The 26014-nt window shown below is 40.5% G+C and overlaps 1 protein-coding gene across 5 annotated transcripts in view; it reads right to left on the bottom strand.

Moving 5' to 3' along the window:
- KLHL32 (kelch like family member 32) overlaps window positions 1–26014 on the bottom strand; it is a gene marked incomplete at its 3' end in the record, with an annotated part of 175979 nt that overhangs the window by 147900 nt on the left and 2065 nt on the right. For all 5 annotated transcript variants that reach the window (XM_080938722.1, XM_080938721.1, XM_080938720.1 and 2 more), the window contains exon 2: window positions 19895–20075. In XM_080938722.1, coding sequence (XP_080794848.1) covers window positions 19895–20075 — 181 coding nt within the window. The remainder of the gene's footprint in view (window positions 1–19894; window positions 20076–26014) is intronic.

A 26014-nucleotide genomic window follows, 5' to 3' on the forward strand; every position in this document is an offset into this window, starting at 1 on the left:
TGCTGATTCCTTATAATAAACATCTTTTCCACTACAAATGCATCATACTGGTTCTGTAGAACTCTGTGCATGTGGACACACTAGAAATGTAGAGAATGTGGGGAAACTTATCATGAGACTCTGAAATTCTCATGGAGGCAAGAGTATTTGTGTAAACAGAAAGGCAAGGACTGAGCCTCACTAAATACAATTTTGAGAAGTTTGAAGAAATTAGACAAAACTAACAGCCAGTGAGTAGAAAAAAAGCCTGGAGAATGCCAAAGTGAAAAAATTTAAAAATTAAGTAAACATTAAAAGATTAAGATGCTGAATAAAAAAGAGCTGGATGTGGAATTCTGGATTTGACTATATTTTATTCATAATTTGTGTGCATATATTAGTAAGCAAGATATAGCTCTCCCTTTGCTACCCTTGTTGTACTCTGGTTAACAGAATCTTGGTAGTTATTCCATGGTGTGTTCTTGTCTATCTTCTTATGGGTCAGAACAGATTTATATAGTGTGAGGAATAGCCTATAAGTAAAGTATAGGTAGTCTGGATCCATTGCTTATCTGAGGAGGTGCCTGACTATTCTGTCTGCTACCCACATTCCTTATATTTTCTTTCTCTTTTGGCACAGTTTTGGTCATTTATATTTCCTAGAAACTTATTTATCAAGGTTGTAAGTTAATTGGAATAATTTCTATAGTATTTCTAATAATCACTTTTATTTTTCTTCTAAATGTCACCATTTTATTATATTGCATTCCTTTTCTTTAAAAAATATATTGAATTTTTTTGGTCAAAGTGATCATCTACTGTACCATCTCCCTGGTTCCTTGCTCCATATTTCCGTGTAGCGAGTGTGGGCATAGGTCTCAGTCAGGTCAAATATTCAACGTTACTTATACTATCACCCTCTCTGAACCATGAAATACTACTAACAATCCTTAATCTATACAGGGCACAGACCAGCCAGTCCCTTCCTGACAAGTTCTTGGGATAGCCAGAAACTCTGGGTAAGAACTCTAGAGTTCTAAAATCTACCACTGGAATCTGATTCACTCTCTGCCTCTAAGTTCTAGTAGAATCTTGTAGACACACCAAGTTGACTCCATTAGTCCATCTTCAAAACTTCAAGCACACTGACTATAAAGTTGTGTCCTGGGTTCTTCTCCTTTGAATGTAACTGTTATGAAATGGCCTGCTAATTTGTTGCCAAACTTGCATTCATAGCAGCATTTCATAGCAGGACCCATTCCAACTTTACTCTGATAACTGTTCAGCAAGAGAAGGACACAGATGAACAGGGGGTGACGTTTTGGAGCCCAGTATCCTAGGGTTTGCACTGAAGCCACATCTCTCATTTTCTGTTTGACTTGGACTGGACATGGTGGCTTATTTGTAATTCAGTGTGTTACACTAAGTGCGGCTGGCTTGGCTCTCAGGGTACATTGTTTCTTCCTTTAACTCAGTAGATGATAAACATTCAGCTTTGGGAATACTGGAAAATTAATGTGCACACTGAGTGAAGACATTTGTTGAACTTCAAAAGATTAAATGCCTTCTTACTGAAGGGTTAAGTTACTTATTAAATATTACTTTATCCATCCAAAGAACCGAAAGGTTCTCATTGACAGAATTGGTGAGTGTATGTATGTTTTGGGGGTGAGGCCTCAGGGATTTTCCTATTAATAACAATTAGATACCCTGAATTATCGCAACTTTTAAACCTTTACTGTGTACTGTTACTGTATCAGTTGACTTTGAAGATAACAGAATATCACCAAGTCCCTTTAGAAAGAAACCACTTGTATTAGCCAACTACTTCTGATTATGGAACCTACTCTTTATTTTTATTTTATTTTATTAATTTATTTATTATAAGTACACTGTAGCTGTCTGTTTTCAGACACAGCAGAAGAGGGTATCAGATCTCATTACAGATGGTTGTGAGCCACCATGTGGTTACTGGGATTTGAACTCAAAACCTCTGGAAGAGCAGTCAGTGTTCTTAACCACTGAGCCATCTCTTTAGCCTGAACCTACTCTTTAGTGTGGCTAATTTGTCCAGTGTCATACCTTTGATCAAAACTAATTTCTCCCTCTCCTGGTACCAATCAATTGCAAATAGCTTCCTGGCTAGGATTTATTTTAGCTTAGTTTTTAAAGAAAGAAATAACATGAAGTTGGTGGCAGAGGAGGTTTTGGGATGAGTGTAGAGAGGAAAATAGAATATGATCAAAATCTATTGTATTAAAAAAAAAAAACTTTAAATGAAGCAAGCAAGAAAAAACAAACAAAAACAAAGAAACTGGATCCCCAAAACCAGTGACCGCTCCCTTCCTAAGATCATATGTCAAGATGACACTAAAGGTACTAAAAACTCTCGGCTAACACAAGGTCCTTGTGTTTCCTGATAGCAAAGGGGTAGAACAAACAGACACTGGAATCTGTCTTACACAAGAGACTTTACAAATTCTCTTCCTTATAAAGACGGAAAGTGGTATTTCCCATGGAGGCATTCAAAACTTATTTTAAGAGCCCTTACTCCGGCTCACTGATTCCATGGGTAGGAGAAGCAGTGTCCTTTTCTCACAAAATGACAGGCTACGGGATTCTGCTGTTTATGCCTACAAAAGCTCCTGACAAGCACCTTTGGGGAACACACCAGTCTCTTGCGTTCATGAGGTGTTAGGGTGTGAATGTGAGATGTAGCTCAGATGTTCATGTGGACAGTGTAGTCCCCAGTGCTGAGTGGTGACCTTGGCTGTATGATAGGTCATGAGGGCTCCATTATTAATTCACCAATAAATTCAAACAGTGGGTTACAGCAGGCGGTGGAAACTTTGGGAGGTGGTGGCTTGTTGGAAGAAGACGGTCACCAGGAGGGCACACAGTGTCTCCAGGTACTTCCTTTCTCTTTGAGCTTTCTGGCTGGTAGGGAATAAGCAGGCTCTCTCAGTGTGCTGATGATTCCTTCACTCAAATTTGGCCCAAAACAGTGCAGCCAGCTGACCATGGAATGTATGGCCAAACCAGTGACTGCTTCTTGAGAGTGACCCCGCTTCTGGCATTTTTTTTTTCACCAGGATGGAAAGTTGACTAATACGCACCCATGAAACATTAAGAGAGAGACAGTGACATAGGAATGTTTAAGAAAACAAAATCATAACAATGTTCACTACATTGTTCAGGTTCAAGCCTGGGACAAATGGCTGAGGTGCCTATTTAACATACCAAAGCAGACATTGCACCCCAACACCACCAGCCCTCTTTCTCTCCCCCCAACACCTCCCCATCCCACCCCCACCCTGCTCTTCTGCATTCTTCAGGCTCTGTCTATTAAAGGGCCCCCCTGGCTGAAAACCCCTCTCCCTACCCTGATCTCTCCAGCCCAGGAGGCTGGGATGCTAATCCCTATGTAACCCAATCCCTTTGGTTATCTGCTCTTTTTGCATCTTTGGGCATCCTGGTTGTTGCACCTGATTCCCCTGCTCTCCCTTCTCCCTCCACCCAACACGGCCAAGCTCAGTCGGTGATGTCCACTCTGAACTCTCCCATATGTGTCTGCCTCTGGCTGTGCTCTCCCGTGTAACTATAATAAACTTTCTCCTCCATACCAGGAACAATCCTGTTCCTTTCCTTTCCTTTCCTGTTTTTTTTTTTTTTAATTCATACGCCAAGCATGCCATTCTCTCTTTTTTTGTAAAGAATAAATATAATAAAATAAATAATATAATAAGAAAAAAAAAAAAGACTAACACATCACAATAGGACAATACAAACATACAGAAGGCAAAGAGCCCAAAAGAAAGCACAAGAAATAAATATATACAAAGGCCTCCTCATTTTCACACTCAGGAATCCTATGAAGAGTTTAAGCTGGAAACCTAAACACACACACACACACACACACACACACACACACACAATCAAATCACCTTGTGCCTTTGCATGCCTCTCATACGTTCACATGTGTCACTCCTGTTCATTTGCAAGGCCTTGTTTTCTTGGTGTCCTCCATCCCCTCTGGCTCTCACAGTCTTTCTCCCACCTCACCCTCAGGATTCCTTGAGCACTAAGGAAGGGATGTGATGGTGACATCCCATTTATAGCCAGGCCTCTGACTCTTTTTATATTGGCCAACTGTGAGTGTCTGCACTTGCTCCCATCTGAGCAGGAGAAAGCTTCTCTAGTGGTGCAATGTACTAATCCAGGAGTATAGGAGAATGTTATTGAGAGTCATCTTATTGCTATAGTTTGTTGGCTTTGTTTTTGTTTCAGATCAGTAGGACTTAGATCCCTGGGCCATATAGTATTAGGTTCATGGTCATCCGAGCAGTGTTGGGTATGAGTTCTATCTCATGGAATGGGCCTTAAGTCAACTCAGATATTGGTTGCTAATACCCGTAAGCTCTGTGCCACCATTGCAGTAGCATATCCTGCAGTCAGGACACCACTGTAGACCAAAGGGTTTGTAACTGGCTTGGTATTTACATCTATCCTTTGGGATCTTTTTGTACCAAGGATGGTAACAAGAGATGAAGGCTCTATGTAGACACCAGCGTGACATCACCATATTCAATGAGTTGTGTGGCTGTTATCTCTAGCAATAGGGCCTTACCATCATTTTGTGGAGAACAACAGCCTGGGTTGTTTGACAGTTTCCGGGGACCCCTTTGACAAATAACGCAATGAGGTACAATGCAATCTCCGTACTGGAAGCTTCACTTGGCGATACAAAATGTGCACTTGGGGTTCTGCCTCCCCAATAATTTGGTGATATCCTTTAAATTGCCTTTATATACATATATATTTTAGGAAGCGTCTACTGTATTAGGTTTCCTGTACTGGGTTCATCATTCCCCAAATTGTCCTACAGAGCTATGGTATAAAAACACCATGGTATGGGCACAAACCCAGAAATGAAATTAAATTGAAGACCAAAACTGTTAGAACATGGTTCAAGAATGGACTCATGGAAGAAGAATTTTGAGTGCTTATGAGAATACTCCAAGAAAGCAATAGAAGAGTCTTGCAATCTCAACTTCTTTAAACTGCAGAACTGTTTTTGGAATATGTTTTCATGCTACTCCCAGGCGTAGAGATGACTTCAGATGATTCATTGTGGCCTGCTGATGTTACTCAATTAAATGTTTATATGCTATTAATAAAAAATGTCCACTTCCGTTAGTCTTATGCATGGACTCCATTCTCCCAGGTCCCATTGCCTCCAGAGCAGTAAACACCAAACATAAATCCAACTCCCATGGACACCTGATCTTTTACAAAGAAGTCAAAAATATGGATAGAAAAAAAAAAGACATATTCAACAAATGGTCCTGGTCAAACTGGATGGCTCATGTAGAAGAATCCAAATAGGTCCATAAGTATTATCCTGCACAAAACTCAACTCCAAATGAATCAGACACTTCAACATACAACCAGATACACTCACTGAACCTGAAAGAAAAGAAGTGAAAAATACCCTGAACTCATCGGCACAGGAGAAGACTGTTTGAACAGAACACCATTAGTACAGGCACTAAATCAACTATAAATAAATAGGATCTCATGAAGCTGAAAAGGCTTCTACGTGGCAAAGAAAACATCATCATTTGGACAAAGTAGCAACTGAACGAATGGGGAAAGATCTTTACCAACTACACATTCATTGAGAACTAATATCTAAAATATCTAACATAAAAACTAGATATCTAGGAAACAACACAATTTAAAAATGGAGAACAGATGTAAAACGAGAATTTTCAATAGAGGAAACACAAATGACTGAGAAACAATTAGACAAATGTTCACCATCCTTAGTTACCAGGAATCAAACCTACTTTGAGACTTTGCCGTATACCTGTCAGAATAGCTAAGACCAACAACACAAGTGACATCTCATGCTGGTGAGGATGTGGAGTCAGGGGAGACTCCTCTACTGCATGGTGTACAGCCTCTACGTAAATCAAATGCCAGAGTTTCTCAGGAAGACGGGAATTAATCTACTTCAAGATCCAGTTTTACCACTTCTGTGCATATCCCCAAAGGATGTCTCATCCTGCCACACAGGAAGAAGCCTGCTCAACCATGTGCCCTGTTACTCTAGTCACAGTAGCCACAAACTGGAAACCATAATTCTTCAACAATGACAACAAAAAAAAAAAGTGGATAAAGGGAAAAACAATGGTACATTTACACAATGGAAGATTACTCAGCCACTTTAAAAAGTTAAATCATAAACTTTGCAGATAAGTGTATATAGCTAAAAAAAGTCATCTGGAGTAAATTAATCCAGACACATAAAGATAAATGTAGTATGTTTTCATTTATCAGTGGATATCGGCTATTTAGTCATTGATAACCCAGTTACAATCTATATAAGCACAGAGCTTAGATATAGAATAGAAGAAGTCTTGTGGAGGGGCATATAGTTCTCCCTAAAAGCGGGTTGTGGATGGATGAGGGGGAAGTATAATGGGTAGAAATAAAAGAAGGAGATGAGGAAGGGAGTGAGGAGGGACAGCTAAAATGAAGGGCCATGTGAGGGGTAATACGGAAATTAAAAGATAAGGAACCCACTTGCTTATTGTACACCAAACCTCCTCTATGTCTTGATTCTTCATTATTCCTACAATCTACAGTTTCCTTTGCTTTCCTTACATCATTAGATAGCATTTACAAAACAGGCCAATAGAAATGACAGAGTACAAAAGCACATCTGACAATTCACAGAAATGTCAGGAATATATTCATGCCAGACAGCTACAGCTAAGGCTCTTGTATTGATAGCCTTGCTGCTTAGTGCCTTAAAAATAGCACAATCATTATTATATTAGGTTTCTGAAGGTCATGGATCTAAAATTGGCTTCAGTGCACTAAGATCAAGTTGCCAACAGGGATATGTTACTCTTAGGGCCTATAGGGAGGAGCTGTTCTCTATCTTTCCAGCTTCTAGAAGTCACCGGCTTCATGCTCTCTTCTAATGACAGCAAGCATGTCACTCAAACTTGGCTTCTTCCATCACATCTCTAACTGTTGTACCTCTGTCTTAAATCCAGATGTTTCCAGTGATCCCTCCAGGTCTAACTATGCAATCTGGGACACTCTAAACTAAATTAAGGTCTTTAAGTTAATCATAGGCTCTAAGCATTAGGATTTGGATAGTACTGGAGGACTACCTTCTGTTCATAATGCTAAATAGCCAGTGGTAACCTTAAAGAGAAGTAGTCAGGGTTCCACACAGTTTGATGCAATTAAACATTTAGCATATTAGGAGCTTATAGAATGGGGCCTGTTTATCATTTTAGTAGAGGAAAGCTACTGATTTGGTTGAGTTAATTTTATATTCATATCATATCATATGCAAATAGTGATATTTTGACTTCTTCCTTTCCAATTTGTATCCCTTTGACCTCCCTTTGTTGTCTAAATGCTCTGGCCAGGACTTCCAGTATTATATTGAATAGATGGGGGAGAGTGGGCAGCCTTGTCTAGTCCCTGATTTTGGTGGGATTGCTTGAAGTTTCTCACCATTTAGTTTGATGTTGGCTACTGGTTTGCAAATTGACCCATTCTATCTTCTTGTACAAAGCTCAAGTCCAAGTGGATTAAAAACATCCACATAAAACCAGGTACACTGAAACTATCAGAAGAGAAAGTAAGAAAGAGCTTAGAACACATAGGCACAGGAGAAATTTTCCGGAACAGAACATCAATGGCTATGCTCTAAGTTCAAAAATCGACAAATGGGACCTCATAAAATCGCACAGCTTCTGTAAGGCAAAGGATGCTGTCAATAGGACAAAACAGCAACCAACAGATTGGGAAAAGATCTTTACCAACGCTATATCTGATAGAAGGATAATTAATATCCAATATATACAAAGGGCTAAAGAAGTTAGACTCCAGAGAATCAAATAATTCTATTTTAAAATGGGGTACAGAGCTAAAGTAAAGTTGTCAGTTCTTCAAGGGGTATTCATTTTTAAAAATACTTTTCATAAATATAAATGTGTATTATAAATATAAAAACATTCATTTGTAACAAACTAGTCATTCTATTGCTGTTTAAAGAACTAGAGGCTTCACTAGCTGTTTACTTTCCCCTAATACAACAAACCAGTTATTAGGAAGCCATTACTAAGGTCCAAAGTTCATATTACAAATCAATCCTGGAAGTGTACGTTTCTCCTTCATTATCCATCTGTTTACTCCTATCATGCTCAAGCTCTTGATACGTCCTCCTTTTTCCCTCTCCAACAGTTTTTCCCAGAATTTCATATATTTAGCACTGGACAGAACCATCTTCAACCTAGCTTCTTTCACTTCCACTACGACTTTCCGCAGCTTTATAGGTCATTCCCCGTCATTCATTCCAGAGAATGAATGGATCACCGTTTCCCTGTTTGTCTAATGAAGGATACCATGGTAGTTTTGTGTTAGCGGAATTATGTACAATGCTAGAGAATGCCTTCCACTGAGGAGAATGTAAACACAAGCAACACTGCAGGGGGCCAGTGATAATGCTGGCAGGAATTATTACAAGGGAAGTTTTTATTGACAGTCTCATTTGATGTCTACAAAATAGCAAAATTCAGCCGCCACACGGTATGGTATCTAACCATGAGCTTATAAAGTGTTTCTTAAAATAGAATATCTATGTCAAAATAGACATTCACTCAGGACTTTACCCAGAGCTTCCTCTGTGTCCTACAAACCATTTGATGAAAATAATGATCAGTTTACCAAATAATGATAGTTTATGGTATAAGAATGCCATTTAGATGATCTGTGATTGATATGTGATGTCAGTTGTCAGAGAAAGAAAAGAATAAGCACGAAAGCATTAAGATGTGGCTGTGGCGGCACACATGCGTCATACCCACGTGATTCAGGAGAGCTTGTCTACACATGCGTCATAACCACGTGAGTCTGGAGAGCTTGTCTACACATGCGTCATAACCACCTGATTCAGGAGAGCTTGTCTATACATGCTACATGATTCAGGAGAGCTTGTCTGACCTCCAACAAAATAATAAATCATAGAGCAAGCTACTGCAGAGTTGACAGTGGAAAATACTGAGCATTTGCAACTTCATTTTGATGACATTTATGTATAAATTAAATAGCTACAGACTAAAGTTTGCTATCTAAAACCATAGGAGATACATACTTAGAAGGAAACAAAATGGGCTTTTGTATTACTTTACTATTGTTTGTCTTGTTTTTGTTTTTTTTCTGAAATGAAGATCCAAGAAGCTAAAATATAACTTTAGAAACCTGTTCTAATCAGAATACCTCTGCAGCATAAATAAGCAGCTGTCATATATTAAAGATCTCTATGTCAATAATTACACATATACATATATAATCATATGTGTGTGCATATATAAATTCCTGGTAAAAATACATATATCTGAGCAGAAGGAAGTTTTTAGGGGGGTATTAGTGAGGTTCAACACAGAAAAAACCTGTTCCAGTTCGGTTAGAATAGGGAAAACAAGGATGGAGTGTCTATGACTCTCTTGGCACTGCAATGAGCACAGCACAGCATATAACCTTGGCTCTCCTCCTTGTAGAAGCCTGAAAGAAACATCTTTATACAAAAGCATTTCTCTATTGTCCCTTCATTGATACAGCCTCCTTTAAAATTCTTGTGATGTTCTTTTCCCCACTTCCTCCATACTTTAGTCATAGAAACAGCAAGAACCTCCCATATTCCTACTATCCGAATACTCAAGTATCAGGCCTTAAGTCTTTCTCCGAAGTTTTACCTCTCCATCCCTATCTATACATCTGTCAGCTCCACACTCTGCTAACCACGCTTTGGAAAGATTTTTATCTTTGTAGACATCTGCTCTTCCCTGAGTTTAGGCTCCCAGCCACATTTCAGGGCCCTGAAGAACCTTATGATATTAGCATCTGTCTTACAGACTTTTCTGGAGAATGAAATGCATTGATCTACATAAAGCATTTAGAAAACATGTGTGGAGCACAGGAAATGCTAACCAATAGCAGGGACATTTATTATTGCTGCAAATGACCAGAAATACCCAAATAAACACGGGGTAAAAACAAATGCAAATCCAACCCCCTAAACCCTGGTATGGATTGTGGTATATTGTAATAATCCATCCACCCATCTGTGTCTTCCACCAGACTATGAATTCACTCAATGTCTAGAAAATAACAGGCTTACAACAAATGTTTATTGAATTGAAAATTTCTAATTATGCATTATATTCTCATTTAATAATAATTTGTGCCACTTACTTCAATAATGACAGGAGAATAGGATTACAGAAATACTTGGAACGAAGACCAGTTTTTCAATATTATGGGTTTTGTCCTCCTCTCAAACCTGAAAATTACACAGCAAACACAGATTCTAAAGGGAAAAGATGCTCTAATATTTACCTTTTAAAAACATCATATTTGAATCCTTTTATCAACAAATGTTAGAGAGTCAAGATGTCAGATGGCAAGTCTGAAACAACCTCCAGGACACATAGATATTTTATGAACCACAGAGTGGCTCATAACTCAGGTCTGCCCACACAGGGTTCTGTGACCTCATGTATGAGCTCCCTGGGTCAGAGAGACTTCCAAAAGGAGGGGATTAACAGTTGACTAATGCTTACCCATTCCGTACACACACACACACACACACACACACACACACACACACACACACAAGTCTTCTGCCTGACTTCTCTTGTTACCTGACTTCTCTTGTTACCTCTAATTCAATATTTTCCAACTCAGTTTTATGCTTCCATACCTCTATAAATTTCACTACCTCAGCTAGTCATAGAACCTCTTTAAGATGCTACTGATCAAAGTACCTAATCTTCAGTTTTTTGAAGGAGACAAGCTAAGTTCTAAGTGTTGAAAATGGAAGACTTTATGAATGTAGGAACATGGCAGATGGGAGTCAGCTTAGTGGCTCCTGAGAAACATCAGCCACACTGGCTGTTGTTACAAACCTTGGTAGAGGGGTAAACTGAGAGGCAAAGGGTCCAACACTGAGAGGTGCGAAACCCTGAGGTGAAACACATGATGAAGGAACAGAAAAGAAGGGAGGGGCTGCGGGTGGGGCTGTGAAGGCTGACCAGAGCCCATGAACAGGGAATAACCATTCAGTGCACAGCCCTACACAAAGGTTCAGAGAAGAAGACCCGAAGAGGGAGAAAAGTCAGATGGTTATTGAAGGTTTCTAAGAAGGAAGGGGTACAGATTCAGAAAAATGCAAAGGTAGAAACGGATAAAACCAAGCTATTCTGAACTATCAAAGGGGAGTGAGCCTGCAAAGCAGCAGAGCCCATAAATAGAGAGCTGAGCTTTTCTTTCCACTAGCACCCGGGCAGAGCAAGGCCAGGCACCACTAATCAATCCAAGAAGCAAAACAGTCAATGTTTAGGGAAACTGTGCTAAGGGTGAGATTCTACTCACCACTGAATTTGCAGCAACCCATCCTGAGGCCTGTGCTTGAAGTGATCGGCTGACTGATGAAAAAACCCAGGTCCAGGGAGGAGAGATAGCCGGTCCATGTTTACATTGCACAGAGGGTGAAGGGGAGGAACCCAGCAATTAGTAACTGAAGTACAACCTTCCATTTGCTAGGCACTGTGGCAAACAACTGCCTGTCACAGAACTCAGACGGGCTCCCTAGATCATCCATTTCACCGCCCCACTGTTGCACTGCCCTCTTAGGAACTGCTCCTCTAATTCAGTTATATGCTTGACAAATGCCACGCTGTGCATACGCCACTGGAATTAAACTAATTTTTTGGTTTGTTTTTTTCTTTTAAGTCATTATTTCTTGACTCAATAATGTTTATATATATATATATATATATATATATATATATATATATATATATATATATATACACACACATATATATATATATATATAAATATATACATCCTCTTCAAATGTTAATGATCACAGGAAGTCAAAGCACTTTGTGCTCAACTGTTCTTCGTTACTCATGCAAGCCAGAAAATCCATTGGTAACTCTCAGGCCAACATCATGGAACAGTTTACACCAGAGCGTGCCTGCTGACTCCTGTGGTCTTATATTTTCTAAATCAAGCAAGAAGCACATTAGCTTCAGAATCACGGGCTAAATATCACTCTTTAGGGCATAAATGTCCAGTTTATACTAAAGTCTTTATTTAACTTCATAGGATTCTAACAGAAGGGAAAATGTGCAAACAATTCATACATATTTTGTATATATACATCTAGTATTTCAGATCTTAAGAACTGAATTATACATGAGTTACTATGAAAATTAGAAAACATTTTATTAAGTTAGTAAATTATTTACTGAGCACTTACAAAGTACGAGACCGCATTATATTGCTGCAAGAGAAACAGAAGTTAGGAAGGACAGCAAGACACTGTATCTGGGAGTTTCAATATAGGACGTAAGATCCAAGAGCAAACAAATTATTTTAAATTAGGGTAGGTGGATGGGAGAGGCAGTTTCTTTATGAGTCTCTTAAATTTCTGCATACACTCAGGATGAAACGATGTTCTAGTTTGCCTTTTATTGCTGTGAAAAAATAAATTAAAAAAAAAAAAAAAAAAAAACATGAGCAAATTCAGCTTGGAGGTAGGAAGTTTAGTGTATCGTCCATCACTGAGAGAAGCAGGGCAGGAACTGCAGACAGGAACTGAAGCAGAGGCATGAAGGAACACTGCTTACTGGTTTAATTCCCTGGCTTGCTTCACATCAACCATCAATCAAGAAATGCTCCGTAGACTTTCATCAGGCAATCTGATGAAGGCATTTTCTCAGCTGGGGCCTATCTTCCCAGAGGATAAAAATAGACCAGGACAAAGTGACCATTTCTTTATCTAAAATTTCCTTCCAGGGATGCTTCTGTAGCAAACAGCTTTAGAAATAAAGTGGGCATCACAGTCTGGAGAAAGGGGCAGGTTTGCCTACAGACCCAGAAGAATTTCTCTTACTGGCGAGGGGGAGGTGGGCAGGGTACCTTGTCTCAGCCTCCCCTGTACTAGGATGACAGGGGGCTATTGCCCACCTGGCTTTTACACCAACATTGGAGATCTGTGTCCTCCTGTCTTTCTGTTTGTCTGGCAAGCACTCAGCCACGGGGCCATCTCCCCAACCTGCTTTCAACAGCTCCCTGTCACTGACAGTTGGCAACTGAATGCAACTGATAGTATCTCTTATATGGAAAATAAAACAGGATTATTATTAGAAACATCTAAACCAACCATTAGCTGGCCTAAAGACCTCTGTTGATTTCTGTGTTATTTAAAGACTTTTGTAAAGGAACATTTTATGTAACTTTATTTATTTTCTAATATTATAATTACAACATTTCTCTCTTCCTTTTCCTAGCTTCAAACCCTCTCAAATACTTTGCTCTCTTTCATGGCATCTTTTACACTAATTGTTGTTACATGCATGCTCGTGTGTGTGTGTGTGTGTGTGTGTGTGTGTGTGTGTGTGTGTGTGTGTAATACAGACTGCTGAGTCTATAAAATGTTACTTGTATATATATATATTCTCAGAGTTGACAGTTTGGCTTTAGAGAACCAACTGATATGCTCATCCCTGGATAAAATTATTTCTAAAAAATTTTCATTTTTACATCATACTTGAATGTGTACTCCTACTATTAAGATTTGGACTGCTATTAGTCAAAATGTTCTCTTACACTAATTGTGGAAGTGGCCGTTGGATTTCCTTGGCCAATGGGAGATCACTATACACTGTTATATTTCAAAAATACTACTTTGTAATTGTGGTGGTTTGAAAAAGAATGACCCCCCCCCCATAGGCTCATATATTAGTCAACAGGGAGTGACAAAATTTGACAAGATTAGGAGATGTGACCTTGTTGGAGAAAGTGTGTCATTGGAATGTGGTTTCAAAAGCCCATGCTAGTCCCAGTCTCTCCCAGTCTCTCCTTTCTCTCCCCTCCCCCTCCCTCTTCCCCTGCTGTGGACTAAGATGAAGCTCTCAGCTCTCAGCCACTACTCCAGCACTTCACGCCTGCCACACCTGCTACCATGCTTTCTACCATGATGATAATGGACTAAACATCCAATCCTGTAAGCAAATCTCTTTTATAAGAGTTATTTTGGTCATGTTGTCTCTTTACAGCAATAGAACTGTGACTATTGAAGTCTTCAGTCAATTAAACTAACACACACACACACACACACACACACACACACACACACACACACACACAAAACCTTAAGAAAACTTGAAATGAAATATTTCACTTCTTCATAGAAGTGGTTCTGCTGCTCTTACTGAAGAAACAAATTTAGTTCCCAGCAGCCCCATGGCAGCTTAACTCCAGGACTAGATGATCAGACCCCTCTTCTGCCTTCACAGGTACAGACACACATGCAGTAAACTCTGCAGGCAAAGCTAAAACAGAAAATAAGAATAAACCTTTTCTTAAAAGTTGACTTGAAAAAATATATAGTTAGAAGTTAATCTCATTTCCAGCCAACAATTCTTCAGGCTTTCTTCTGATACCCATATAAGAAGGTAAAGAGAATATTTGGTAAGAGTCAAACATGAGTAAAATTAGAAGATACCAAAAGTCCTGAATGAGATAACCCAGTCACAAAAGAACAGACATAATATGCAGTCACTGATAATGGGATGCTAACCTCAGAGGCTCGCACTGCCCCAGAAACAACTCACAGACTGTGTGTAGTTCAAGAAAAAAAGAAAACAAAACAAAACAAAAAAAAAAATAGTCATGCTCAATCTTGACCCACCAAGAACACATTGACAAATTCCGGGGTGTACCCTGTATTACATGTACTGTCTGCTCATTGTAAAAAAAAAAAAAAAAATCTTTACACACCAAGAAAACTCTATTTCCAGGTTGCATCTTGTTTTACTTTATGCTCATTGTTACTGGTGGGATCTTTATCACACTATCAAACCTTTAAAAACAAAAACAAAAAAAAAAAAAAAAGAACAGGTACTGACAAAAATGTATTGTATAATTTTATGCAAAAAATGCTTAAAATCTGTACATTGATCTTTGTTTTGTAAAATAAAGTTGTTAAAAAAAAAAAGATACCAAAAGATTAAATGACACCCATGCATGGGGTGTTATAATCTCTGGGGGTGCCATACTAAGAGGGAGGTAAGTGTGGGAGACAGGCACGAGTTACAGCAGTTGAGCAAAATAGTAAAGTCTGCAGAGCAGAACAGAGTTCAGGGTCCATGCTTGAAGAGTTCAGGGTCCATGCTTGAAGAATAAAATGAAAGCATAATTACAACACACCAGAACCTGTGGGGTACAATGTTAGCAGCTGTAAGGGGAACGGATGTCTATATCTCTATAACTGGTCTCATTGAAAGTGCAGAGAACTGTCAGTAATTCACTCAGTGATATACCACAAGGATGTAAGAATAAGTCAAACCCTAAATCAGCAAGTAAAAGAATCAAGAGAAATGCAAAAGGTAATGAAATAAAAACTGCAAAGACCCGATGGTAATGATGGGACTGAGGAGACGGGTCATCGGTTAAGAGCATATATTCTGCTTGCTGAGAGCTCTGGTTCCCAGCATGGTTAGCAGACAGCTGACAGTCACCTGCATCTCAGGTTCCAGGATGTATGACACCTTCTTTTCTCTGCCAACACTTGATATATAAGCATGCCACACAGAAGCACATACATACATATACATTAAGAAAAATAAATCGTACTTCAAAATATCAACAAAACAAATAGCTAATTCTTTGAAAAGATTTTTAAAAATTGGCAAATCCTTAGGCAAAGTAACACAATTAAAAGATACAAATTAATAAAATTAGGGGAATAAAATTAGGACAATGGGGAAGGCATACCAAGTATTAGCAAAATTCAAAAGATTATTAAGGCATATTTTGAAAGTTACATTCTAATAAATTATAAAAGTCTATAGGAAATGAGAAAATTCTAGACACATATGACCTACCAAATAGGTTATTAATAATTTAAGTGGATCTGTAATAAATAGCAAGATTGCCATAGTTAGAGTTCTATTGCTGTGATAAACCACTTCCCAAAACTAACTTAGGGGATGAAAGAAATTAATTACAAGATACAGACCATCACTGAGGGATGCTGTAGTGGTTTGAAAGAAAATGGCCTCCATAGGGTCAGAGGGAGTGGCACTCTTAATAGGTGTGACCTTGTAGGAATAGGTGTGGCCTTGTAGGAGTAGGTGTGGCCTTGTAGGAGTACCTGTGACCTTGTAGCAGTAGGTTTGGCCTTGTAAGAGTGGGTGTGGCCTTGTAGTACTAGGTGTGGCCTTGTAGGAGTAGGTGTGGCCTTGTAGGAGTGGGTGTGGCCTTGTTGAAGGAAGTGTGTCACTGTGGAGGTAGGCTGTTAGGTCTTATATACTCGAGCTAGGCTTAGTGAGGCATTCACTTGTGCTGCCTGAAGATTAAGATGTAGAACACTCAGCTCCTTCTCAGGCACATGTCTTCCTGTATGACTCCATATTTTCCACCATGATGATAAATGGACTAACCCTTGGAAACTGTGGGCCAGCCCCAAATCTAACGTTTTCTTTATGTGTTGCTGTAGTCTTGGTGTCTCTTTACAACAATAGGAACCCTCACTCCGGCTTTGCTTGAACACCTCATGGGTTGGCACTACACACGGTGAGCTTCCCCACATGAGCCATAGAGAAAATGCCCCTACAGACATGCCCACAGACCACTTGGATGCAGATAATCTTTCATTTGAGGTAACCTTTTCCCAGGTGACTTTGGTTTGTGTTAACTGACAAAAAGTAACCAGCACAGACTAAAGAACTAGTAAAAGTCTCTTGACTAAAATCCCGAAGCTCAGAAGGATCCCCAGTTAATGTTTATCAATGCTTCTCAAAGTATTCCACAAAATTAAGGAATTAATACTGCCAAACTCAATTTTCATTTGTAGTTTTACACATACGTCTAAACTGGAAAGGGCCACAAAAAAAAAAAAAAAAAAAAAAAAAAAAAGCCAACAACAAAAACAAGGAAATTATGGGTCAGTTTCCCCAATGAACACAGATGCACAAATTCTCAATAAAACATTTATAAACTGAATTCAGCTACACATCAAAAACAACATTTTCTTGAGTCAGGGTTTCTATCCCTGTACAAACTTCATAACCAAGAAGCAAGTTGTGGAGGACAGGGTTTACTCAGCTTACATTTCCACATTGCTGTTCATCATCAAAGGAAGTCAGGACTGGAACTCCCACAGGTCAGGAAGCAGGAGCTGATGCAGAGGCCATGGAAGAATGTTACTTATTGGCTTGCTTATCCAGGCTTGCTCAGCCTGCTTTCTTATGGAATCCAAGACTACCAGCTCAGGGTTGGGATAATGGGCTGGGCCCTCCCACCTTTGATCACTAGTTGAGAAAATGTCTTACAGCTGGATCTCATGGACACATTTCCTCAAGAGAGGCTCCTTTCCCTGTGATAACTCCAGCTTGTGTCAAGTTGACACAAAACCAGCCAGTATAATCGTTCATCATGATCAATGACTTTATTCCATGCAAGGATAGTTTAACATGTGCATTTCCACATCACATAAATAGACTTGAGTTCAGAAATCACATCTTAATAGATACAGATAAAGCCTTTGATAAAGTCCCTTAATAAATTCCTCTTGACAAAAAATGCCTTAAGAAACTAGCAATGAAATACATATCCAGTAACATAAAAAAATGTTATATATTTTTAAACATCTCTATAGCCAACATTAGCCTAATCAGTTAAACAAGTCACAGCACTTGTAGTAAAATCAGGAATAAGACAATGCTGCCAACTCTTTCCATATTTTTCCTCATATAGTCCTTGAGGTTTGGCTAGAAGAATGAAACCAAACAAATAAAATAAATCCGGAAAGAAATAAAAGGCATATAAGTGGAAAGGCAGAGTGAAATCATCCCCATTTTGTAGACAATAGCTTTCCACACTAAGAGACACCAAAGCTCTACCAGAAAGGCTTACGACGGATGAACTCTTCTAAAAAATGAACGGGATACAAAAATCACATGCTGCTGAGAAATCAGGAAAGGAACCTGACTCACAGTGCTTTCTAAGTTAATAAATAACCTAGGAATAATCCTAACCAAGAAACTACGATGAGGAAAAATGTAAGCACTTATGAAAGAAATTGAAGATGGAAAGACTGCCAATACTAATGGATTAGTATAATTTCACAAAAATAGCTATATTACCAAAAGGGATCTACAGACTCAACAGTTTCCATTAAAATGCCAATGATATTTTTCACAGAAATCGGTGAATGAATAAAAGTGCACCAAAGCACAGAGGATCCCAGACAGCCAACAGTCCTGAGTAAAAAAACAAACAAACAAACCAAAAAGCCCATAAGTAGCAAGGTACTACAACACTCTATTTAAACTGAAGGATTTGGCTTCTTTTTCCTGTTGCTCTGATAAAATACTCTAAGGAAAGGAACTTAAAGGAAAAGAGGTTTATTTCGGCTCACAGTTCAAGGTACAGTGTATCCTGGTGGGAGGTCAAGGCAGCAGAGGCGGGAAACAGCTGCCCACTGTCCAAAGGGGAGGGCGGTGATTTCCACTCTAGGGCTCAGCTTGCTGTGTCCATCTAACACAGGGTCCCCCACCCCCACCCAGGATATAGCCCTTCTCACAATTAAGGTGGGGTTTCCTCTACCAGGATATCCAGAGACCTACCTCCTAGGGGTTTCTAAAGTCTGTCTAGTGGTTGGCAACACAAATAAGAGATTGGGGGGGAGGAGGCTATTAGGAGGGGTAAATGGGAACAGAGGGAGAGTAACAGGAGATAGAGAAATTGAAAATCTATGAGAGGAACTTGCTTTATGAATACACGGACAATGGATACATGCCAATTTGAAGAAGACAGGAAGAGATGGAGAAAGAGAAGGAGGAGAGAGAGGGGAAGGGGGAGACTGCAAAATGGCTCAACAGGTACAGGACCTTCAGTAAAAGTCTGGCAACAGAATTTGATCTCCAGACCCCATGTAAAGGTGGACAGGAAGCAAGTCTACAAAGTTGTCTTCTGGCCTTCACAGGCACACCTTGGCATGTGCACCGCCCCCCACAACATGCATACACATATAGGAACATGCACACACACTAATAATGTTCCTATCCCGTCTGTGTATGGGCGGTATGTTTATGTCTGCATGTATATGGGCACCTGTGTGGAGCCTGAGGCCAGGAATCTTCTTCAGCTTCTCTGCCACTTTACTCATTCAGGCAAGGTCTCCTACCATGTGACCTCCACCCAGTGCCCACACTTTAACCACCGAGATGTCACCTCGGCCCCCAATTAATAAGTTTCTAAAATTAAGAAACAAAAATCAAACACCAGGTATGCAAGTTAAGAATTATGTTTACTATTTGTTTGTTTGTTTGTTTATTCTGAATTCTGAGATTTTCCCGTTTCCTTACATGAAAAAAAAATGGTGGCCTTCAATCGCACCTGCATACACTTGTACAAGGTGTTTGCATGAAGATTAAATGAAATATAAATATAAAAGGCCTCATCCACCCAAGTCATATCGGCACACGTCACTCACAGCCGAAAATCAAATTCCAAGTTCTAGCAAAAAAGAACCATATCTTCATATGCCAGGCATGTCAATGCCGCACCACCCAGTGCTTGCAAAATGCCAACCAAGTGCATTAATTAGTCAGATGCCAAGGTCTGTTTCCCATGGCAGCCACCCAGCCCAATCCGGCGAGTATCCCACCAGGGACCTGGACCCAGGCCTTTCCAGAAAGACACACGGGTTCTCAACACTTACAGATCACAGACCACCATGTAGATGGCTCACGGCCTAGGAACGGTCAGGCAGCGACATGCTAAGACGAACGCATCCACCATCACTTACCCGGAAATAGTCACTGCAGGCCGCTAGGACCGCCTTGTGAGCATGAAATTTCTGCTCCTCGGCGATCAGGGTCACATCGCAGAGGATGCCATCACTTCTTTGCTGATTCAGCGCTGCGAGGACAGTGTCATTGTGAGATTCCGAGTGGCACAGCCTCTGGCCCGTCAGCATTTCGTGAATACTACAAAGGAGAGTAATATGAAGCCCCGTTTATTCCTTTCACCAGCCGGGCTTCCCAGGGGCTCTCTCACCCACTGAACTCTGGGGAGCCCACTTCTATAGTGCACCCTGAGTCTGACCTTCCGGTTCTCAATTTTGCCCTCCTTGGTTTTTGTTTCTTTGTTTCCCTTTAAGCTAGCTCTTTTCTTTGCCCTGTCCTGGGACATCTTTCTTTTGTTAGCTCCTGGATTTTTGCCTAGGTTTATCTTTGTGAAAGTCTACGTGTGTCTGAGAACCCATGGGCCTGTTTCTGAGCTCCTAAGTCATCAGTACTTGGATGCAAAACTTGCTTTATGTGTACAGGTGAGCGTACCTTCCTTGTAGGGGAGGAGTGAGTTTATCTTCCCTGTGGGGGAGGGGTGAGCTTACCTTCCCTGTGGGGGAGGGGTGAGCTTACCTTCCCTGTGGGGGAGGGGTGAGTTTATCTTCCCTGTGGGGGAGGGGTAAGTTTATCTTCCCTGTGGGAGAGGGGTGAGCTTACCTTTCCTGTGGGGGAGGGGTGAGTTTATCTTCCCTGTGGGGGAGGGGTGAGCTTACCTTCCCTGTGGGGGAGGGGTGAGTTTATCTTCCCTGTGGGGGAGGGGTGTGGGAGGGTAAACTGGCACATCCTTTCTAATCTGTGGTGCCCTCACCCTCTCTAACTCCACCTTTCTCTAACTTTTGACTCACCCAGTGTCTCCCTAGGATGCATTAGCCCAAGAAATATAAAACCCGAGCCAAAGAGCTGCACATGACCATTCTGAACCCGAAGCCGTCAAATCACAGCATCAGTCAGAACTTTGGAAATTACACACCACACAACAAAGGTCAGAAGAAATTTGTCTGCAGTAAGTGGGTCATGGTGGCACAAAGCTGCAACCCCAGCAGTCAGGAAGCTCAGAAGCAGAGGATTTGAAGATCAAGGTCATAGTACTTACTCGGCTACATAGTAAGTTAGAGGCCAACCTGAGCTACCTGAGACCTATCTCTGTGGTGGGAAAAGTGTCCTTTGTAAATGAAAAAGACAATTAAAAGCTAAAAGTAAAATATCCATTTCCAATATCTATGTATTGTTCTTTTTAGTTTGTGCGGTTTGCTAAAGTATTATGAAGCTTACGGCTTCATTTTCTACCCCATCCTAACCAACCCTATCCTGTGTCCTTTCCAAAGTCCTACTTGAACCTCAGAGATTTTCTGAAAGGATAGCAATATGATGCTATGAACTCACAATACAAACTGAATTTATACATGTCTATAGACAATTCTAGTTCAGATCATTAAAATTCTCTCTACATCACTCCAAAGTCTTAGAACAAGTGCCGGGCTCTGATCGGGGAGCTATGTCATTACTCCCAGAGGATGACATGGGTGTTGTGCCCTGTTTCCAAACAGTGAACTCTTGAAAGCTCAGTAGAAACACCTAAGGATGCCTGAGCGCGCACTCTCCCTACCTGACAGTTCTGTGTTCACTGCCAGTATGAAAACGTGCTATTCAGAGAAAACAAAACCTTACCCACACTGCTGCTTTATTTCACAAGGCTCTGCCTTACTCCTGTCAACTGGCTGGTAAATTAGAGTTAGACCCGGATCTCTACCTTGAAATTAATCAAATTCTTCCTATGAGAAGCCAGTGTACTCGGCAAGCTTTATCAGACAGCTCCTACTGGGAAGCACCAAAGTCCAAGAACTATGGGGGAAAAAATAACTCAAGAGAAAGTGAGGTACAGGAAGCTCTTGTGGGAAGGTGGAAGGATTATTTTCAGCACAGTCTAAAATGCTCACAGCCATTGAATATTCATCTGTGGCTCCTGTGGTAGGCAGGCTTTCAAACACCAGTAACTAAAAGTCACCTTTGTTCTTTACACAAATTTCTGTGTCAAGCCTAGAACATGGATGAATTAGTATCATTAAGTAAAAGTCGTGGTGAAAAGGAACAGGAATCCTTTATCAGCAGGGCAGAACACTAGGATAGCCTGAAAACGCTTCTCTACAATGGTGACATGTTTATAGTTAGCAGTCATACTGCTTACAGTTTTCAGCCAATTATTGCGCAGGATATATAATTACTAATTATAATTACTAATTATACTTAACAATTTAGTCTTCCTAGTATCCCTAAGAGAAGGTACTACTGGCACTTCTGTTTGACAGATAGGAATACCAAAATTCTTGATCATGAATAAAAAAAACTAATGTATAAACAAAATGATATTAATTATGTTTTCTGGTTTAAAGATAGATAGATAGATAGATAGATAGATAGATAGAGAAAGAGAGAGAGAGGGATCTGTAAGAAAGGTCTCCAAAACTTATGTCCAAGATGGCAAAAGTTTCAGTAGCTCCTATTGAGTTTATACCCATATCAGACATGAGTAGCCTGAAAATATTTGAGTCATATATGAAAGCACAGGTGCATGCAATAATCCCAAAACTACCCACTCATTCTTCAGAACTTCTTTCTTATGTTCTAGGATTAATGTCTTGAAACAACAAAAAAAATGGATTTTTAGTATTATAACTTCATTAACTGTACTTTCCTAACTTCCTTTCTCTTCTTTCAATGTCACCATACATGAATTTTTGAAATTTCATTTGTGATAGATCAAGAATACATTACAATAATTGCCTTAAAGTCTCTTCTTATTTCCAGATCTGGTGCACGATCTGTGTGACTCTCAAGCCCGAGTCAGTATTTGCACTTAGATATCTGCTGAAAGAGAAACTCTTGGCAGGGAGAGAGCAGCTGCGAACTGCGATTTGGCAAAGACTGAAGGGCTGAGCTCTGGAACAATGGCGGATGCTTCACAGACTTAACAGCTCAGCTCAGAGGGCCAACCTTAAAGAACACCACAAGCTGGTACATAAGGCAACACTTAGCAGAGGAGCCCAATAGTTTAGAATCAATATGCTATGCGTTCTTAAAAAGCAGAAATAAGTACTCTAGCATTTGGCAAGAAACAAAGGGCACTAATCAAATCAACAAGTCTCAACAAGGCTTCCCTTGTATTCTCAAAGCAATTTCCCACTTATCTCTCAGCTATAAAGCTGCAGAAGCCCTCACCTCTGCAAACCCGACAGCACGCCTGTGCACAGGACAGCCCGAAGAGGCTGAGGCTCACTTCACTTGGCTAACTGTCACATACTGGGGACAATAGGAATCAAAAGCTACAGTGTGTCAGGCGGAAATGAAGGTGGGAGCAGACATCTGTCACTAGCTTCCCCTGCCCTGAGAAGAAACAGCAAGCCAGTACACTCACATCCCAGGGTCAGAGCAATGTGTCTTTACTCCTGGGAAACAAACAAAATTTTTTAAAGGAAAAACCATTTCAAAAACTCTCCACATAGCTAGGGAAAGACGTGAGGAAGGCTCTGTGTTTCTGGTGGGGCATAGGGGTAGGGAATTCAGATTTCAGAAGATGCTTAACTGGAAAAATTCTTCCATGAAAGAAACAGTACAGCGGAAAATCTACATCTAGTACAGAAGGTACCTAGACTCTCCAAGTACAACCCCAGAATTGTTTTTTTTGGGGGGGTAAGGGTAGGGGCTAAAACAATACGCTAGCGACATGGGCTGCAGAACATTCAAAGTAGGCTAGTACAAGTTGGGGTGCGCCGTCAAAAATGATATGAGAAAAAGGACTCAATAAGTCTCATTAATACTTTTATACTGAAGACATGCTTAGGCTGTGATTTGGGACACTCTAATTCATATGAAACACATCACTAAGGTTAATCAGAGCTGTTTCTTCCTTCCTTATTTTAAAATGTATCTACTTTAAACTATATATGTTTTTTATCATGACTCCTTTTCCAAGTCCGCATGCCCACAGACATCCTATTAGGTGACTCCCAGGGGGCTGCCACTGTCCGCGAGCACCATTCCTGCATCTCACAGGGCTTACCCAGGCCTCTGCTACCACAGTAGGAAACCAGACTCCCTCAGCAACTGATTGGCTTTAGTAATTCCAGGGAGTTAGAACCAGACTGGTCACACGCCAGCATCTAACAATGGGAAGATTCATTCCTGAGGTCCCGGGGACTAGGACGCATCATGACTTTGAGCTTGTAACTTTCATTCTGGAACCAAACAGAAAAACTAGTAAATCAAATGCCGAGCACGCTTCTAGCAGCCCTCCTGCTCATTCCGAGTCTCTGCTTCAAGACAAATGGAAACAACTCCATGCTTTACATTTCAAATGTAAAAGTGCTGTAGATTTCTCTTTTGCTTACCTGCCACTCAACAGGGTGAAGGCATTTTTTATACATCAATAGTAAAAGGGTACTACTTATTTATCTGGGCAGGCTGTTAACATATCCTGTAATGGAACTAGTTTTATTTTTACATACTACTTTATAAACTCGATACAATGGATGCTAAAAATAAAAATAGCTATAATAATAATCCTAGATTAAAACTTTTTACACAATTAAGAAATATTAAGACTATGGGAAAACTGAGTTATAAATGAACGGCTTTCTAGACCCCTTCTCTCATTCATACATACAAGAAACATTTATTCTGCCCTGCTATTCTAGACACTGAAAATAAAAATGCTGCATAAATAAAATGTAACGGCATCACAGAATAATCAGTGTATCGGGAACAAGGGCACACCTTCCCAGAGGTACAGATGAAGGAGGTCCCACCCTGATACAAAGACGAGAAGATGGACGCAGGAAAACAGAACAGCAAGCTTGGGCCTGTGTCAGCAGGGAGTACAGACAGACTGACACACTCCTCTACAGAAATCAGTGGCGGAGACTGATGAGGTGAGAACAACTCACGCAGGGTGTGTGCTCCAGGACAACCAAGAACCATGGGAAGTCTCAGAGAAGGTCAACTGGATCGCAGAACCGAGAGCAACCAGTTAGGGAGACTGGGCCCGACTACAGCAGTTTAGGGCCATGGCAACAGTTGAGGCCTATCTGAGCCCTGCCCTGAGACATCAAGATAATGCTTCAGAGAGGCGAAGAGATCTGAAAGCTATTCATGGGAAAAGTTAGGAGCCTTGGTGATAGGCTAGATATGGATGGGAAGAGACTTCTCACAGAGATGCTCATATTTGCCGTTTATAAAACTTGATATCCCAATAGTAGAAAAAAAAAGAAGAAGAATATAAATGAACTCATCTTGGGATATATTAAACCTGAGTTGTCTTAAAGACTTCATTCCAAGAATCGATATCAAAAGCACAGCTTGGCTCCTAGGTCTGAAACTCAGAAGACACTCTTGGCTAACAAGGGAAACATAATTCATCTTCCTCAGAGAGAAACCGGCAGGGCCCAGCTGTCCTGAGAACACAGTAAAAACTGCTCATATGAGAAAAAGTGGCCGTAAGCACAGAGAAAGCCATGGCCTGGCTTGCCTCTCAGGAGCAGGAAATAGAAACACCAGAAACAGTTGTAAGCCCTGGGCATTTGGAGGCTTTTCTGATGTGAAGACTTCTATGAACTGGTCTTCACTGGACAGCGTAGGTTATTCAGTTCATCTGAATGACGATTGTCACAGGCAAATGCCACAGAACCCACAAGAATGGAAGAGCAAAAGTTAAGGGTTGAGCAAAAGTTTCAGAATGTAAAGCAGTTAAGAAGGGAACAGAGCAGTAGAATGACTCCTAACATCCTGCTAACTCAGATGGGCGCCTTCCTCAGCCATCCTGAGAGAAGCCTCCTCCTGCAGTCGATGGGAACAACAGCCAATGTACATAAAGCAAAGGACCACTCAGCCCTAAATGGGTAGTGTCCATCAACTCCTTCCTCTCAGAGCTCAGAGAAGCCCACGGCAGAGGAGGTAGAAAGATTTCACGAAGATGTCAGAGCATGAAGGGAGATCAAGGAGGTAAGGCTTGCTACACACCTAATCCAGCAGGGCCAAAAACATGTATGTACGCACAGAGATCTTGGCAACAAGCATAGTCTGCA

The sequence above is a fragment of the Micromys minutus genome (assembly GCF_963924665.1).
Source record: "Micromys minutus genome assembly, chromosome: 26".
Lineage (NCBI taxonomy): Eukaryota > Metazoa > Chordata > Mammalia > Rodentia > Muridae > Micromys > Micromys minutus.